The 19,836-nt window shown below is 46.6% G+C and overlaps 1 protein-coding gene across 11 annotated transcripts in view; it reads right to left on the bottom strand.

The window, feature by feature from the left end:
* LOC140399133 (uncharacterized) overlaps positions 1-19,836 on the bottom strand; it is a 129,756-nt gene that overhangs the window by 31,423 nt on the left and 78,497 nt on the right. For all 11 annotated transcript variants that reach the window (XM_072488356.1, XM_072488360.1, XM_072488361.1 and 8 more), the window contains 5 exons: positions 19,484-19,579; positions 18,376-18,453; positions 5,478-5,651; positions 4,821-4,904; positions 585-677 (listed from right to left, as the gene is read on the bottom strand). In XM_072488356.1, coding sequence (XP_072344457.1) covers positions 585-677; positions 4,821-4,904; positions 5,478-5,651; positions 18,376-18,453; positions 19,484-19,579 — 525 coding nt within the window. The remainder of the gene's footprint in view (positions 1-584; positions 678-4,820; positions 4,905-5,477; positions 5,652-18,375; positions 18,454-19,483; positions 19,580-19,836) is intronic.

Here is a 19,836-nt window from a genome sequence, read left to right on the forward strand (position 1 = left end):
GCCCCCCCGGTCAGCAGCACCACCGTCAGCAAACTATGGCGATATTGGATACCTTCTGTACCCCCTCTCTCCCTCGGCAGCTGCCATGCGATTTCACTATTTTTGAAAGCACAAGTAAATCACGCCTTCGGGAACTTGGCCCATCGGAGCCGAAGAATCGTGGAGGCCCTGGAGAATACTGGTCAGGCCCACTAATGATATGCAAACAGTGTCTACTGTATGTGCGTTCCGAAATGCATTGACACCGCTGTTGAGATGCTGGAGCATTGCGACTTGATATCAAATCGGCATCTGCTGCGATTTCGGTGTCGGAACCAATTCTGTGCCCAATCACCTTTCCCGATTTCGGCGTCGGCTAATGGAGAATCCTGCCCAGTATGTTTGTCATTGTGTGGTTAATGATAAGGATTCAGCCTTTCTGTGATTCCCTTGATAACTGAATGGACTGTGAACACTCACTGGCTACTTTATGAAGAATTTCAGTTTGAGTTATTACAGCATGACTCACCGAGCCTTTCAATTTTATCCTGGGCATGTGGCAAAACTTGCAGGAGAGTAAAAGGAGCTTGAAAAAATTAACTTACTCTTTGGCTTTTTGAGTGCCTTTTTGTTTTTCACAAGCGTAGCTCTGCAAATTTTAATCTGATTGGCAGCATCTTGGATAAGTTTCACTTCATCTGCAGGACAGGAAGATATGCAGAGTAAAAATAAGATCATGTAAAAAGGGAGTGCTTTTTACTGTTTCTCTCCTCTTCAAAATACCCTGTATGTTTAATCTAAGCAGACTGAAAAGCCGACCTGATAATTTCTACTCCCCACTTTCATCAATGTAGGATTTAACTAAAGATGTAATATTACTTATCTTAATCTTAGGTAAGTGATCTGGAAGACAGAAACCTATACACTATTTTACCAGGCTTGATGCAACACAGTAAAATCATGCTAACAATAATGTAGTAAGATGAATGAATAGGTGTAGGTTATCATAAATATAAATTATACACAATTTTGTAAAAATACAACAATAACATGCATTTATAAAAAGCAAAAACATCCCAAGGTGCTTAACTGAATCAAAAAACGCCACTGGCAAAAATCAATTAGGAGGAGACTGGTCAAAGGTCTTAAAGAAAGAGTGGGCATTGAAAAGGCAGAGGGTGTTTATCGTGGGAATTTGAGAGCTTCAGACTGGCCCCCAATGGCAGGGCAAAGGAAGGTGTAAATGCACAGATAGCCAGAAGAAATGGAGAGTTTTTCAAATGAGGTCAAAACAAAGCTGAAATGCGAGGTACAGGTTGACAAATGTTTCTGATTGTGTTTTAGTGATTAAAATTAAAAGTAAGTTTTAACTCTGAAGGCCCAGAGATTTAACTGATGTTGGCAGACAAAATCTATTATCTATTACCTGAAGAGAAGATACTACGGCCAGCTCCGTTCCAGATTCAAAGTTTTCCTGCCAACGGGAGAACCGGACTGTGTCCTGCTGGTGCTAGGAGCGTTGCCAGGGTGGGATTCTTACGCAAAGATATGTATGGCAGTAAACAAGACAGTTTCACAACAGTTACTGGGGTTGGGCTGCTATTTTGAACAGGCACCCCTCTCCCAGCGTCCAAGGACAGGCCCCCCTCCCCATTCAATGCAAATGTTGACCTCCTGCTGATGAGGGGAGCACCCCCAATATCTCATCAAGGATTCCCATCATTCCCACCAAACCCCCCCCCCCCACAGGAATAATGGGTCACACACCCCCGCACCACACATGCATGAGGGTGACCCAGCCCCACTGCAGCCAGCCCCCTTCAGGCTCCACCCCTGGAATTACCAAAGGTGCACTGTCTCCTGGCACCATGGCACTGGCACCTTATCTTGGCACGATGGACACCAAGTGGGCTCAAAGGGATCATCCCATTGCTCATGTTGCCCTCTGCCATTGCCAGGCTGCAGGGGGAGTTTTGGGAGTTGGTTGGCCCTGGACCCTCCCCCAGGAATTGGGTCCCATGTCTGGACTGCCCCTTTCAATCTGGATAACCTGGAGATCAGTTTTGACATGGTGATCTGTCAGTCCTCTATTCAAGATCTTCATTCTGGCCTGACCTGTTTACACTCTGCTGCCTGAAAGCTGATGAGCAGACCAGACAATTCATTGAAGAATCAAGCCAGGAACACTTTACGCTCCCTCACATCTGCTCCCTCAGCCCTATGCTTTTAAAACTGCTGTTTTTTGAAGTGTCAGAGCCTTCCTAGAAAACCCACAACACTGATTTCACTTCCTCTTCTAACCCAGAAAAGAATTGTTGAAGTGGTCAGCAGCTGTCAATCATAACCAAAATGTTTATAAACACGGTGGTTAAGATCAATGGAGGGAACTTCAGATGCATTCAAGCGTGAAAGGAAAGATAAATAAACAAACCTCCTGGCAGCTGCAGTTAAACCATAAGCTGTCAATCAAATGCAAGTTTTTTTTTAAAATATATATTTATTAAAGTTTTTTAACACAATTTTTCTCCCTTACAAACAATAACCCCCCCCGTAAGAAAAAAAAAGAGAAATTGCGCAGAGCAAGATATATACATGGCAAAATGATATATTTACACAGCTTTGTACACTGGCCCTCACCCGTACGTGCCAGTTTCCCCAACCCTTCATGTTATCTCTTGCTCATCCACCCTCCCAGGCAGTCCCCCCTCTTTCCCCCCCCCCCCCCCCCCAAGGTTGCTGCTGCTGCTGACTGACCTTCCTCTAACGCTCCGCTAGATAGTCTAGGAACGGTTGCCACCGCCTGTAGAACCCCTGCGCAGACCCTCTCAAGGCGAACCTAATCCTCGCCAACTTTATGAACCCAGCCATATCATTTATCCAGGCCTCCAGGCTGGGGGGGCTTCGCCTCCTTCCACATTAGCAAGATCCTTCGCCGGGCTACTAAGGACGCAAAGGCCAGAATGCCGGCCTCTTTCGCCTCCTGCACACCCGGTTCGTCCACTGCTCCAAATATTAATCAAATGCAAGTTAACGGTACTAGACTGTTTAATTGAATGAATGGATAACATTTCAAAGGATGTCAGGGGATTTCAAGACTTTTAAAGTGTTGTGGGATTTCTAGGAAGGCTCTGCAGGAAGCCAGCTATGGCCAGTAGGGTAGGACCAGAGTCTGGCCACCGGTATGCCACCTGGTGCGGGATTCTCCACCCGATCGGGATTCGGGGCGGGATTCCCCGGTCTCTGATGGCGAAATCGTGATCGGCCTGAGAATCCCCATTGGCGCTGAAATTGGGGGCTGTGCTGCTTTTGCAATGTTACGCCCCATCCAAAACAAGCCATATGGATGGCCTCAGGACGTCACCTGAGGCCCACTCCCGATGGGCCAAGTTCTCAACAGCATGGGTCACTCATGCTATTTTTTTCGGGAATCTGGCGTGGACTGAATCCAGCGTCGCCAGTCAGGAGGGGGAGCCAATCCACGGGCAGAGGGGGGGTTTTGGCAGGGGGCACTGTTGGGGGTGGTCTGGGGGTGGCGAGCCTGGCCAAAGGGGGGCACTATTTGGCAGGCCGGGTCCGCAAGCGAGCAGCACCATGTTGTACAGCGCAGCCAGTGCAGGCCGCCGCCGTGCCCATGCACGACCACGGACCCGGCAATTCTGCAGGTGTATCCGCAGCTAGAGCTGGGGGCTCTACGCTGCGTGCCTGCTAGCCCCCCACCAGACGGAGGATCGGTGGAGGTTTTATGCTGTTTCTTGGGCGTAAACGCTACTGTTCCCACACCGGCGTCCGCACTTAGTCTCAAAATCGCAGAATCCAGCCCCTGATCTTAGCAGCGGGGAATGGAGAATTCCGGCCTACAGCTTAATAAAATATTTTATGATGCAAATCTAAAGTAAAAAGGAGCTATTGAAGTATTCCCGTTCTGAACATAGAGATTTTAAATACGTTGAGAGTCCTAATGACACAATCACTTTATCTGTGAACAAATGTCACCAGTACCTCTGTCTTGCAGTGAAAATGATCTTCATTTTTACATAGGTTTGATACAAGTACATACTTTAGGTTGTGGTGAATTCTAAATTCTCAGAGCATTGTTCACTTGGTTAGTGGAGATAAGCACCGAGTAAAATAATCACATCCCACATGACTGGAATAAGTGGCAAAATGCCTGGTGATGTGATTAAAGAATGGGGGAAATAGCTTGTAACTAACTTTCATGATCTCAGGAATCCCTACACACTTCACAGTTAATGAGTTACTGTTAAATTATGGATTTGGAAAATGTAGCAGCCATTTGGGGCATAGCAAGGCCCCAAAACGTAATACGATATTTCACGATTTTTGTACTTTGATTGAGAGATAAATATTGGTCAGGATACTGGGAGAACTATCTTGTTCGATATCTGATTGTTTCATGGGATCTTTATGTCACCCTGACAGGGTAAATGGGGCCTCAGTTTAATGTCTCATCTGGAAGGTCGGACTTTTGATCATGCAACACTTCTTCGGTACTGCATGAAGTTTCACTTGGATTACATGCTGAAGTCTCTGAAATGGGGCTTGAATGTACAGCCTTCTGACTCTGACAAGAGCCTGTTCCCAGTGAGCCAAGACTGACACCTGATGGCTATTGTTGAAAGATAGAAAACAGAAATGAAACTTATCATGGGACAAAACTTTCACAGGCATGTTTCCAGCTTTCTCCTTCACATTGTGTGTTCTTTTCTGAGATGCTGAAGGTCAGAAAAACCCACAAAAGAAAAGAAAGGCGCTGAAGCAAATATTAAATCAAGGTTTTCTGCATAGCTTGTACCTTTAAACAAAGCAGATTAGTAACATACCTGGAATTCCCAATGGCCCATTTTCAACAATATAGGCTCTTTCCAGAGATGTAACATCGCTAATTTGGATATCAGACGAGCAATCTGTAAACCAGAAGCAATTGGACAATTATGCTCCACGGTAGAATTATGCACTACACTAAAGATATACAGTAAACCCAATACCTTAAAATATTTCCAAGATGACGACTGAACTGAATTTTAAATTATAATAAAACAAATATAAAATGTTATTTATAAATATCTAAAAAATAATTAAATTTAACTTAGTTAAATTTCTTGATAGCATTTCTCCAAAAGGTGATAATTTTTGAATCTAAAGATGATGATCTGAGACACCCAAGATTATAAGCAGTTATATGCTGGGCCTTTAAGTAAGAAATGAATTACCACACCATAAAATCACAAAGAAAATTATTAATTCAAAATTGTAATGCAATTGATGATTATTTCACTGCATGAAAGTCATTCAAATTACTGGTTCAGAATGTAATCAAAGTGGAAACAGCACTATCTCTGCATTAACTTGAGAAAGAAAGGCAAGGGTAATGCTGTGCATTAACAGCACATTTACAGCATTCACATTGTATCAAGGCCTGGTCGAAATTTTTGGAAAAAAGATTCCAGATGGATTCCGACGTTAAAGTTGAGACTTACTGTCATGACGCCGTTGGATGTGTCTTTTGAGTTCGGATGGTCGACGGAACTTCTGATCGCACACTCTGCATACATGGGGCCTATACCTCTGATGCACAAACTGAATGTGGTCCACCAGTCCGCTCTTTCGTGAAAAGTTTGTTCCACACAAGTGACAGGTATTATTTAGCTGCCCTGTAAGGAAAGAAAATAGCAGATGCAGCAGGCTCGGAATAGAAATGCACTCTGATACACAATGTAACAGCATGGAAAATAAAAACTGAATTTGCTGCAGGTATTAACCGTCTGAAAAAGAGATTACGGGCATCCCTTCAGGACCGGATTAGTTTGCTTTGTCACAATGGACATTTCCTGCTCCAAAAGAAATTGTGTTTCTGTCATTCCAAGTACTGTGATTCCAACATTTTCTGCTTCAGATTTCCAGCAACTGAGGTATTGCTGGAACACTGAGTCTCTTTCCCATATATCACAGGCAAGTGAACTAGACATAAAACTCTTAACCAACAACAAATTCACAAAAAACATTTATATCAGAAATGTATTTGACATGTGCAGCTTGCTTCCCTTAACAGAATAATGGTGATCACTTGGAGAGACAACAATAATAATAGATTTCATGAGGACAAAGGCTCATAGAATGGGTAGACATATGACAGATGAAATGCAATGCCGCAAAATATGAGGTTACAGCTTTGGTCGTAAGAAGTAAGTGAGACCATACAAGCTAGATTGTACAATTCTGGGCATCACACTTTAGAATGGACATAAAGGTTTTGGAAAGTGTACAGAAGCGAGGTTGAGGAAAGGTTAGGTGGGGCAAGTATTCCATTCGGGGTTGTATGAAGGCGAGGGGAATTGTTGTTAATGACTACGAGGGTGGCTTTCTTGCCGACTAGAATAGTGGGGGACTTAGGGTAGATATGTCATGGTGAGTTGGATATTGGATGGGGTGCCCATGGTGTTGGGACAGAGTATTCGGCGATCGTGGTGTTGGATAATGTACTGCATTTCATAGATGTGTGTGTGGAAAAGGGGGACTCCCAGCAACCGCAGTGGAGGCTGGATGTGGGATTGTTGGCAGATAAGGGGGCGTGTGAGAGGTTAGGGGTGGCTAGACGAACCTATGTGGAACTTAATAAAAGTGAGGAAGTGTCTTCCTCCGTTCTGTGGGAGACGCTGAAGGCGGTAATTCGGGGGCGAGATTATTTCAATTAAGGCGCGTAGAGACAAGGTGGAGCAGTTTGATAGACAGAGATTGGTGAAGGCCATTTTGGCTGTGGATCGGAAGTACTCGATGGCCCAAGGGGAGGAGTTGTTGAAATAAAGGAAGAAGCTCCAGATGGAGTTCGAACTTTTGTCTACAGGGAAGGCAGTGGGGCAATTGTGCTGGATTAAAGGGACGTTTTACGAGCAGGGGAAGACAGCCAGTAGCTGCAAGGGAGATTGGGAAAATAAGGGTGGTTATTAAATCAGATAAGGTGAATGGAGTGTTTCAGGCCTTCTACCGAGGACTGTACAGGTTAGGAGCCCACCGGGGGGGGGGGGGGGGGGGGGAGGACCTGGACTTGAGGCGGTTCTTGATGGCTTGGATTTCCCGATGGTAGAGGAGGGAAAGGTGCAGGTGCTGGGCACTCCGGTGGGGTTGGAAGAGATGATGAGATGTATCAGATCAATGCAGTCTGGGAAGGACCCGCATCCAGATGGATTCCAACAGAATTCTATGAAAAAGGTTGCTACCGAGTTGTAGTCGCTCCGAGTGGAAATGTTAACAATCCGTTTAATAAGGGGGTGCTTCCGCCCATGCTGGCACAAGCTTCTATTTTGCTTATTTTAAAGAAAGATAAGGATCCAGAGTGTGGGTTGTTTCATCCAATATCATTTTAAAATGTGGATGCAAAGTTGTTGGCCAAGGTGCTGGCAACGCGCAAGGAGAATTGTACGCCAGCAGTGTTATGAGAGGACCAGACTGGGTTTGTGAAGGGGCAACAGCTATCTTCTAATATTAGGAATTATTAAATGTGGTGATGACGCCCCAAAGGAGTGAGGAAATGGAGGTAATAATATCTATGGATGCGGGTAAAGCGTTTGACCGGGTTGAGTGGGATTACTTATTTGAAGTGTTGGGGCGGTCTGGCTTTGAGCCGGGGTTAGAGGGGTTGGATCAGGATGCTGTACAGGGCTCCCGGGGCTTCAACGGTGTGCAGGGGTATAAAGAGAGGGAGGATGGAGCATCGAGTGTCCTTGTATGCAGACAACTTGCTGCTGTATGTCACGGGCCCGGTGGTTAGTATGGATAGGATTATGGGAATATTGACAGAGATTGGGGTGTTTTCAGGGTAAAGGCTCAATGTGGGAAAGTGAGAGGTGCTCCTGATTATTGCTCGGATGCACGGGAGGAGAAGTTGCCATTTTGGCTGTTCAAGTTGAGATTTCCATATCTGGCAATAAGGGTGGTGCATAGTTGGGCTCAGTTGCATAAATTGAATATGACTAATTTGGTAGAGGGGATGACTTCAAGAGGTGGGATATTCTCCCTCTTTCGTTAGAAGGGAGGGTCCAAACTGTGAAGATGACAGTCTGACAGAAATTTCTGTTTGTCTTTCAGAGTCTCCCGATTTTTGTCCCCAAGTTCTTTTTGTGAAGGTAAATAGATTAATTTCGGATTTTATATATAAAATCCAAGATACCTTGGGTTAGGAAGGTGTTTTTGGAGAGGGACAGGCAGAGATGAGGTTGGCTTTGCCAAATTTGCTGAATTACTATTGGGCGGCAAACATGAAGAAGATTCGGAAGTGGGTCATGAGGGAATGGTTGGTGTGGGTGCAGATGGAGGAGGCGTCGTGTAGGGGGACGACTTTGAGGGCACTGGTGTTGGCACCTTTTCTGTTCTCTCTGGCCAAATGGTGGCGGTTGTGTTGCTCAGGGTCTGAAATCAGTGCATGCAACATTGTAGGATTGAGGGTGTGACGCTGTGGGTGCTGATTTGTGATAATAAATTTATCTCAGAAGGGTTGGATTCAACGTTTCGGGCATTGGAGCGGGAGGGGATAGAGAGGTTCAGGGGTTTGTTCATGGAGGGCAGGTTTGCAGAGTTGGTGGAGAAGTTTGAGTTGGCATGGGGTAATGGGTTTTGATATTTGCAAATCAGGGACTTTGTGACAAAGGAGTTGACCACGTTTCCGAGGCTGCCACCCCTGTCGTTGCTGGAAAAGATTAAATGTCTGAGGATTGTTGCTCTTTTTAGCCTTAGTTTATTAGCTCTGATTATGTCACCTTTGCTCACGAGTCGCCAGGTATCTTTCTGATACCGCCACGTGGTTCAAGCTCGAGTTATGATTAATAAGTCAGCACACCGCTTAGTAAGATTGAAATCAACGGTCATTTATTATATACAACAACTAATACACAATAATCCTACCATCTATATCGAAACCTACCACTACTGGCCAATACTTAACTTTAGGAAGGGGTCACCAGGTCAGGGAAACAAATGGCTTATCGAATCGGATCTGATGGCTTATCGAATCGGATTCAAAAGGCTGATACGGGTCGATGGCTAGGAGTCTTTATCGGGCAGCGATCGCTGGAGTCAAACTTACGGTTCTTTGCTGAAGGTTCTTGCGAAGGCTGCGAGCAGGTGAAGAAGTGAGAGAGATCTGAAGTTGGCCCCTCACTTTATAGGGCCCAGGGGCTTCCCGCCTCTCGGGGCGGCCCTTGACCCTGAGTCCCAAGTGATTGGACTTGTTCCCAATCACTGGGTTCGATATGCTCCAATAATGGGGCGATTCCTCGATCGAGGGGTGGTCGTTCGCCTGTCTTTGTTTCGGCCACTGCAGGCGCCGACAGGTCTGGCCCGGCATTAAATTGCTAATATGTTGCAATTGTTCCCGGGGATAGCCGATTAAACTGCAGATGTCTGGGTTGATGTGCTGCTAATAGTCTTGAGTATCTGGGCCGACTTCCCCAGAGCCGAATACGCTATTCTGTCTGCAGCTGTCCGTCTGTGTCCTGTTGGCTGCTTTTCCCATCAGCCTTTTCAGTTAGCCATTTTAAATCGGGTTTTGGCCAAATTAATAGGGAATCAGCCATTTTAGGTGGCTACAGGATGAGATAAGATAAGGTAGTGCCTGGGATATTTATGGGGAGCTAATGGAGAGGAAGCCTCGATGGAAGAGGTAAAACGGAAGTGGGAGAAGAGCTGGGGTGGGCGGTTTGATGTGGCGGCAAAGCCCTGTGTAATGTAAATTCAACCTCTTGTGCAAGATTGAGCCTAATTCAAGTCAAAGTGGTGCACAGAGTTGCACATGTCAGTATCACAGATTGGATTGGATTTGTTTATTGTCACGTGTACTGAGGTACAGTGAAAAGTATGTTTCTGCGAGCAGCTCAACAGATCATTAAGTACATGAGAAGAAAAAGGAATAAAAGAAAACACATAATAGGGCAACACAAGATATACAATGTAACTACACAAGCACCAGCATCGGCTGAAGCATACAGGGTATAGTGTTAATGAAATCAGTCCATAAGAGGGTCATTTAGGAGTGGTAACAGCAGGGAAGAAGCTGTTTTTGAGTCTGTTGTGTGTGTTCTCAGACTTCTGTATCTCCCGCCCGATGGAACAAGTTGGAAGAGTGAGTAAGCCGGGTGGGGGGGGATCTTTGATTATGCTGCCCGCTTTCCCAGGCAGTGGGAGGTGTAAATGGAGTCAATGGATGGGAGGCAGGTTCGTGTGATGGACTGGGCAGTGTTCACGACTCTCTGAAGTTTCTTGCGGTCCTGGGCCGAGCAGTTGCCATACCAGGCTGTGATGCAGCCAGATAGGATGCTTTCCGTGGTGCATCTGTAAAAGTTGGTACGGGTTAATTTGGACATGCCGAATTTCCTTAGTTTCCTGAGGAAGTATAGGCGCTGTTGTGCTTTCTTGGTGGTAGCGTCGACGTGGATGGACCAGGACAGATTTTTGGAGATGTGCACCCCTAGGAATTTGAAACTGCTAACCATCTCCACCTCGGCCCCATTGATGCTGACAGGGGTGTGTGCAGTACTTTGCTTCCTGAAGTCAATGACCAGCTCTTTAATTTTGCTGGCACTGAGGGAGAGATTGTTGTCGCTGCACCACTCCACTAGGTTCTCCATCTCCCTCCAGTATTCTGACTCGTCGTTATTCGAGATCCAGCCCACTTATGGTCGTATTGTCAGCAAACTTGTAGATGGAGTTGGAACCAAATTTTGCCACCCAGTCGTGTGTGTACAGGGAGTAGAGTAGGGGGCTAAGTACGCAGCCTTGCGGGGCCCCGGTATTGAGGACTATTGTGGAAGAGGTGTTGTTATTCATTCTTACTGATTGTGGTCTGTTGGTCAGAAAATCGAGGATCGACTTCCGGGTGCGGCGATGACCAGCTGAGTCGCACGTTTCGGCAGCTCCCGGTGAAACGGACTTTTGGGCTCTTGATAGGAGCCCCAACGGCAATTTTAACGGCTAAAAACACCGTGCGGTAAACCAGAAGGGAATTCCCCCTGGACACGGATGGAAAAAGGAGAGGAAAGTGGCCGGATTGCAGCGGATCCTTTGGAACAGCGGCAAGGAAGGCAAGCAAAAACCAAGATGGCGTCGGAAGGTGGCAGTTTCACATGGGGCCCTGAACAACAAGAGTTCTTGAAATGCTGCGTGGAAGAGATAAAAAAGGAAATGAAGAAAGAGCTGTTGGCCCCGATACTACAGGCGATTGAAGGGCTAAAGGAGGAACAAAAGACCCAGGAGCGGGAGCTTCGGGTCGTGAAGGCGAAGGCAGCCGAGAATGAGGACGATATACAGGGACTGGTGGTGAAGACGGAGATACAGGAGGCACATCAGAAACGATGTGTGGAGAGGTTGGAGGCACTGGAAAACAACGCAAGGAGGAACAACCTGAGGATTCTTGGTCTTCCTGAAGGTGTGGAGGGTGCGGACGTCGGGGCATATGTGAGCACGATGCTGCACTCGTTAATGGGAGCGGAGGCCCCGGCGGGTCCGTTGGAGGTGGAGGGAGCATACCGAGTTATGGCGCGAGGACCGAGAGCAGGAGAAACTCCCAGAGCCATAGTGGTGAGATTCCTCCGTTTTAAGGATAGAGAAATGGTCCTTAGATGGGCGAAGAAAACTCGGAGCAGTAAATGGGAGAACGCGGTGATCCGCGTTCATCAAGACTGGAGTGCGGAGGTGGCGAGAAGGAGGGCGAGCTTTAATCGGGCCAAGGCGGTGCTTCATAAAAGGAAGATAAAATTTGGAATGCTGCAACCGGCAAGACTGTGGGTCACATATCAAGGGAGGCACCACTACTTTGAGACGGCGGATGAAGCGTGGACTTTTATTGTAGAAGAAAAACTGGAATGAGTGGATTATTAAAAAGAACGTTTGGACAAAGTGGTGAGGCGAATGGGGGGGGGCGAAGAGGGGTTTTATGTTCTAATCCTGCGGTGTGGTAACTTTTCTCTCTCCCACAGGGGGTGATGGGGGGAGGTGGGGAGGGAGAGGAGATGGGGCGTTGGCCATGGGGGGCGGGGCCAAGGGAGAAGCGCGGGCTTGGCTCCCGCGCTATGATAATTATGGCGGGAATAGAGAAGCAGGAAGGAGGGGGCGTCGCACGGTGCGAGCCGTGGTCACGGGGGGGAAGCCGAGGTCAGCCAGAGTTTGCTGACTTCTGGGAGCAACATGGGGGGAGTAATTACGCTAGCGGGGGGTCTAGCGGGGGGGGTGGGAGGGGGGAATTACTGGGTTGCTGCTGCTGGGGAAAGGGGGGAGCGGGTACGGGAGAGGATGGGCGGGGGGGCACCGCCGGGGGGAGATACAGCTGCGTGGGAACTGGGTGAGAAGCTGGAAAAAGATGATGGCTAATCGGCAAGGGGGGGGGTGGGAAGCCCCCCAACTCGGCTGATCACGTGGAACGTGAGAGGGCTCAACGGGCCGATAAAGAGGGCACGGGTACTCGCACACCTTAAGAAACTTAAAGCAGATGTGGTTATGTTACAGGAAACGCACCTGAAACTGATAGACCAGGTTAGGCTGCGCAAAGGATGGGTGGGGCAGGTGTTCCATTCGGGGCTAGATGCGAAAAACAGGGGGGTGGCTATATTAGTGGGGAAGCGGGTTATGTTCGAGGCAAAGACTATAGTGGCGGATAACGGGGGCAGATACGTGATGGTGAGTGGCAAACTACAGGGAGAGACGGTGGTTTTGGTAAACGTGTATGCCCCGAACTGGGATGATGCCAATTTTATGAGGCGGATGCTAGGACGCATTCCGGACCTGGAGACGGGAAAGCTGATAATGGGGGGAGACTTTAACACGGTGTTGGAACCAGGGCTGGATAGGTCGAAGTCCAGGACTGGAAGGAGGCCGGCAGCAGCCAAGGTGCTTAAAGATTTTATGGAGCAGATGGGAGGTGTGGACCCGTGGAGATTCAGTAGACCTAGGAGTAAGGAGTTCTCGTTTTTCTCCTATGTCCATAAAGTCTATTCGCGCATAGACTTTTTCGTGCTGGGTAGGGCATTGATCCCGAAGGTGAGGGGAACGGAGTATACGGCTATAGCCATTTCGGATCACGCCCCACACTGGGTGGACTTGGAGATAGGGGAGGAAACAGGAGGGCGCCCACCCTGGAGAATGGACATGGGACTAATGGCGGATGAGGGGGTGTGTCTAAGGGTGAGGGGATGTATTGAAAAGTACTTGGAACTCAATGACAATGGGGAGGTCCAGGTGGGAGTGGTCTGGGAGGCGTTGAAGGCGGTGGTTAGGGGGGAGCTGATATCAATAAGGGCACATAAAGGGAAGCAGGAGAGTAAGGAACGGGAGCGGTTGCTGCAAGAACTTTTGAGGGTGGACAGACAATATGCGGAAGCACCGGAGGAGGGATTGTACAGGGAAAGGCAAAGGCTGCATGTGGAATTTGACTTGCTGACTACAGGCACTGCAGAGGCACAATGGAGGAAGGCACAGGGTGTACAGTATGAATATGGGGAGAAGGCGAGCAGGTTGCTGGCACACCAATTGAGGAAAAGGGGAGCAGCGAGGGAAATAGGGGGAGTGAGGGACGAGGAAGGAGAGATGGAGCGGGGAGCAGAGAGAGTGAATGAAGTGTTCAAGACATTTTATAAAAAATTATATGAAGCTCAACCCCCGGATGGGAGGGAGAGAATGATGGACTTTTTGGATCGGCTGGAAATTCCCAAGGTGAAAGAGCAGGAAAGGGTGGGACTGGGAGCACAGATCGAGGTAGAAGAAGTGGTGAAAGGAATTAGGAGCATGCAGACGGGAAAGGCCCCGGGACCGGACGGATTCCCAGTCGAATTTTATAGAAAATATTTGGACTTGCTCGCCCCGGTACTGACGAGGACCTTTAATGAGGCAAAGGAAAGGGGACAACTGCCCCCGACTATGTCTGAAGCAACGATATCGCTTCTCTTAAAGAAGGAAAAGGACCCGCTACAATGCGGGTCCTACAGACCAATTTCCCTCCTAAATGTGGATGCCAAGGTCCTGGCCAAGGTAATGGCAATGAGAATAGAGGAATGTGTCCCGGGGGTGGTTCACGAGGACCAAACTGGGTTTGTGAAGGGGAGACAGCTGAACACGAATATACGGAGGCTGTTAGGGGTAATGATGATGGCCCCACCAGAGGGTGAAACAGAGATAGTAGTGGCGATGGATGCCGAGAAAGCATTTGATAGAGTGGAATGGGATTATTTGTGGGAGGTGTTGAGGAGATTTGGTTTTGGAGAGGGGTATGTTAGATGGGTGCAGCTATTGTATAGGGCCCCAGTGGCGAGTGTGGTCACGAATGGACGGGGATCGGCATATTTTCGGCTCCATAGAGGGACAAGGCAGGGATGCCCTCTGTCCCCATTACTGATTGAGCCCCTGGCGATAGCGCTGAGGGGTTCCAAGAAGTGGAGGGGAGTACTTAGGGGAGGAGAAGAACACCGGGTATCTTTGTATGCGGACGATTTGCTACTATATGTGGCGGACCCGGCGGAGGGGATGCCAGAAATAATGCGGATACTTGGGGAGTTTGGGGATTTTTCAGGGTATAAATTGAACATGGGGAAGAGTGAGCTGTTTGTGGTGCATCCTGGGGAGCAGAGTAGAGAAATAGAGGACCTACCGTTGAGGAAGGTATCAAGAGACTTTCGTTACCTGGGGATCCAGATAGCTAAGAATTGGGGCACACTGCACAGGTTAAATTTAACGCGGTTGGTGGAACAGATGGAGGAAGATTTCAAGAGATGGGATATGGTAGCCCTGTCAACGGCAGGGAGGGTGCAGGCGGTTAAGATGGTGGTCCTCCCGAGATTCCTCTTTGTGTTTCAGTGCCTCCCGGTGGTGATCACGAAGGCTTTTTTTAAAAGGATTGAAAAGAGCATCATGGGTTTTGTTTGGGCCGGGAAGACCCCGAGAGTGAGGAAGGGATTCTTACAGCGTAGCAGGGATAGGGGGGGGCTGGCACTACCGAGCCTAAGTGAGTACTATTGGGCCGCTAATATTTCAATGGTGAGTAAGTGGATGGGAGAGGAGGAGGGAGCGGCGTGGAAGAGATTAGAGAGGGCGTCCTGTAGGGGGACTAGCCTGCAGGCTATGGTGACAGCCCCATTGCCGTTCTCACCGAGGAACTACACCACAAGCCCGGTGGTGGTAGCTACACTGAAGATTTGGGGACAGTGGAGACGGCATAGGGGAAAGACTGGAGCTTTGGGGGGGTCCCCGATAAGAAACAACCATAGGTTTGCCCCGGGGGGAATGGATGGGGGATATGGAATGTGGCAAAGAGCAGGAATAACGCAACTGAAAGATCTATTTGTGGATGGGAAGTTCGCGAGTCTGGGAGCGCTGACCGAGAAATATGGGTTGCCCCAAGGGAATGCATTCAGGTATATGCAACTGAGGGCTTTTGCGAGGCAACAGGTGAGGGATTTTCCGCAGCTCCCGACACAAGAAGTGCAGGACAGAGTGATCTCAAAGACATGGGTGGGGGATGGTAAGGTGTCAGATATATATAGGGAAATGAGGGACGAAGGGGAGACTATGGTAGATGAACTAAAAGGGAAATGGAAAGAAGAGCTGGGGGAGGAGATCGAGGAGGGGCTGTGGGCGGATGCCCTAAGTAGGGTAAACTCGTCGTCCTCGTGTGCCAGGCTAAGCCTGATTCAGTTTAAGGTATTACACAGGGCGCATATGACTGGAGCGCGGCTCAGTAAATTTTTTGGGGTGGAGGATAGGTGTGCGAGGTGCTCGAGAAGCCCAGCGAATCATACCCATATGTTTTGGTCATGCCCGGCACTACGGGGGTTTTGGATGGGGGTGACAAAGGTGCTTTCAAAAGTAGTGGGGGTCCGGGTCGAACCAAGCTGGGGGTTGGCTATATTTGGGGTAGCACAAGAGCCGGGAGTGCAGGAGGCGAGAGAGGCCGATGTTTTGGCCTTTGCGTCCCTAGTAGCCCGGCGCAGGATATTGCTAATGTGGAAGGAAGCCAAGCCCCCGGGGGTGGAGACCTGGATAAATGACATGGCGGGGTTTATAAAGCTAGAGCGGATTAAGTTCGTCCTAAGGGGGTCGGCTCAAGGGTTCATCAGGCGGTGGCAACCGTTCGTCGAATACCTTGCGGATAGATAGATGGAAGGGGAAAAAGAAGGCAGCAGCAGCAGCCCAGGATTTGGGGGGGGGGGGGGGTGTAACCTGTGACAAGGCAGTTGCCAATTAGGGCTAGTTTTCATTTTTGTTATTTAATATTTATTCATTTTTTGTTTTTTGCTTATATAAAATAGGTCATTGTTATTTGTGCTGTTATAATATTGTGTAAAGGATGCACAATGTACTGTGTTGGTTGACCAAAAATTTTCAATAAAATATTTATTAAAAAAAAAAGAAAATCGAGGATCCAGTTGCAGAGTGGGGAGCCAAGTCCTAGGTTTTGGAGCTTTGATATGAGCTTGGCTGGGATTATGGTGTTGAAGGCAGAGCTATAGTCAATAAATTGGAGTCTGATGTAGGAGTTCTTGTTGTCGAGATGCTCGAGGGATGAGTGTAGGGCCAGGGAAAAGGCATCTGCTGTGGATGCAATGGCATGCGAATTGCAGTGGATCAAGGTGTTCTGGGAGTATGGAGGTGATGCGCTTCATGATCAACCTCTCGATGCACTTCATTACGACAGAAGTCAGGGCCACCAGACGGTAGTCATTGAGGCACGTTGCCTGGATCTTCTTTGGCACCGGTATAATGACTTGTTTTTTTACCGGGGGATGGAGGACGAATGTGGGTGGTGTTCAAGGGGGCCGGCAAACCACACTATCGTGTTCTGGTCTTGCCCGGAGTTGGTGGAGTTTTGGCAGGCTTTTTCAGAGGTTATGTTGGAGGTTTTGGGAGTGAGGGTGGCACTGAGCCTGATATTTGGGGTGGCGGGAGGATCCATGAGTGCAGTTGTGGGGGGGGGGGGCTTTGTCTCCCTGATAGCCCCGAGGCGGATCTTGCTGGTGGGCTCCGGAGCCACCCAAAGCAGCAGAGTGGGTGAGTGACTTGGCAGAATTTTTACATTTGGAAAAATTAGAGGGGTCGAGGAGGGGTTCTTCTCAAAGTGGTGATTTTTCAGCGCCTTCTTTAAGGAGTGGTCTACCTGGGCGGTGAGGGAGAGGGGGCTTGTTTCTGTTCAGGGAATCATTGTCTTGTGTACCAAGTATAAAGTGTAGCATGTGGGCCGTTAAGAGGGATGCAAGGATTTGTTCTGTAATATGGCAAGTGTATAAAGATAATCGTTTCCCGTGTTTTGTATATAAATTGAAAATGCCCTGAATAAAAATAACTTATTTTACGCATCAAGTTGTTAGAATTAAGCCAGGTCGGGTGATAGAGACAGATTCAATGGTATTCTGCAAAAGGGACTGGATAAATATTTGGAGAAGGACAAAAAGATTGCATGAGTATACAGGAAAGATTGGGACTGGGAGACAGCTGGATCGTTCTCTGATAGGACCAGCGCAGTCTCAATGGGCCCAAAATGGTTCCTTTCTGTGCTGTACTCAGCTTTGTTTCTATGTCTTTCACAGTATGACAACTTTCACTCTGTATTCCTCCATCAACCGTGGCTGTTACTGTAAAAAGCAGAGCTGCTGGTGTGGCAGGGAGGAAGAGAGAGAAAAGGCAAAAGGAAATCCTTCTCATGGAAGAGATGTACAAGTTATACTTAATCTGAGAATCAATTTGAATTTCTTATTTTATTTGAAACGGTAGGAGAAATGATTTAAACCTGTTTCATAAAGTTTGGCAAATGCACTTTTTCCTCTTGAAAATAGATTGTAATAAAATTTGCTTTTCTTATATTTTTGTTCTATTTTTATTGTCTCAACAAAAATCAGAATTACCGTTTCACTTCTTATCGTTTTATAAGGTCATAGGAAATGTTCAAAAATAACAAGCTAGCAACTGATGACTCCTAAAAAAATTATGTAATTGACAACATTGGTTCCAAAGGTTAGTGCCAACTAACTAGAGTTATTTTCCTTACAGAAATTTTAGCTTTTTGTCAAACGGGTTTTAGTCTGACGTTGGTTTTAACACTGTGTCACTGTAAGAGAACATGGTAACTAAATCTGCTGCTCGCATTACATTGTATTTGCACTAAATGGTAAGTTCTAACTTTTCAACAGGCTGCAGTCATGTCTTCGTTCTTTTTCTGATTGTAAACATTAAAGCATACTGAAGAGCTACACATAGTCAGCCGGTACCATCATTACCTGGCATGTGCTAAATGAAGAGGTGAATGATAGTCACCGTTATTCATTAATATTGGCCAATAGACAGATCCTTAAAATACTGCACCGTAAACATTTCTCTATGTTCAAAAACAGTAAGGAAATTCAGCCTTACCTATGGATAAGTCTGGGTCGTGAATGGGATCATTGTAAAGCTTGTGCTTGTGATCAGAATCAAGAGTTATTTGTCCTTCTGCAATACAGACAAATTAAGCATTATGCAGAAAAAAATGAAAAGAAAGAACTTGAATATAAATAAGCTCCAAATATTATTTCATAAACTATTGATTTGTGTGTAAGTAGAATTTTATCATTTGTCAGTTTTGTTAAATGGTAAGAACTGTAGAAACTAAGCTGACAACAAACTAACAGTGATAATTTAACTGGATCTAGAGGTATGTTGGGATCTGCAAGTCATCAAAATTACATTTGCATTCTGTGAATTAAAGTGTGTCTGATTTGCTAGCATCAAGCTACATGAAATATCTCAACACTGAAATGGCTTATTCCTGACAAAAAGATACTTACAGTAAATGATGAGTTAATGGTCAATGATCTAGTATAGTAATGTGCAGCAGATTTTCTTCAACATAGTTAATATAGTTGCCATAATTTGTTTTACATTGCATTTTGCCTAAACATGTGTGATATTACCAAAGATTCTTTTGTAATCTGAACTTCTACATGAGCTTTGTCTCAATGGTGAAATGTATAGAACACTTAAATATTAATCGCAAGCAAAAACAGAAAAGACTGGCCAATCTCAGCTGGTCTGACAGTATCTGTGGAGAGAGGTGAGCTAATGTTTTGAGTCTGGATGACTCTTCGTCAAAGCTAATAAAGCTTAATACTTAAGTATTAATGATAGGCTCAGAATGTGATGATGCTCCTCCACTGTGTAGGAAGTCAAATGAAGAGAGCTTGTTTGTGCCTATGGTTTGCCACATGCTGATTTACCAACTTCAGAAAGATGAGAGTATGAGGATATGATAGGAATTGAGACTGAACGCTTCACCATTGAGGACCACTGGGAAACAATAACTAATCCGAGGGATGCGAGTCATCCTGTTCCATCTCATGTAAATTCCAGTAACTAGTTCAAAAGCAGAATGAGTCAATTTATGAGAAAGCTTGCCTGCATACACCGAGAGCAGGAACCACACAAAGCGGAGGGAAATATGCTTTAAACAAAGGCATTAAAGATAACCACCTATGTGACTTACTGTTTGCAGTTTGCATCTGCTGTTTATCATCTCTAATAGGCAGCAAATTATGATGTTGGACATTGATTATAATTTTTCTGATGGACTGTTCACTATCTGTAAAGGAGAGCACATTTCATTACCATACATCACCTACATATCACACTAATCATTAAAAAATAAAAGCTGGTGAAGCAATAATTCAGTGTCAGCATATAATGGGTTAACAGCAAACTATTTTTTGGAGTAAGTTAGTGAAAGTGTGACTGACATTGTTAGTGAGGCAAGTTTAGTTTCAGCAGAAATACAGATGCAAGGGCAGCTTCTCGATGGACTCAATTTTCTGACAAGTGGCAATCCCTTATCACCTTTGA

The sequence above is a fragment of the Scyliorhinus torazame genome, chromosome 22 (assembly GCF_047496885.1).
Source record: "Scyliorhinus torazame isolate Kashiwa2021f chromosome 22, sScyTor2.1, whole genome shotgun sequence".
Taxonomy (NCBI): domain Eukaryota; kingdom Metazoa; phylum Chordata; class Chondrichthyes; order Carcharhiniformes; family Scyliorhinidae; genus Scyliorhinus; species Scyliorhinus torazame.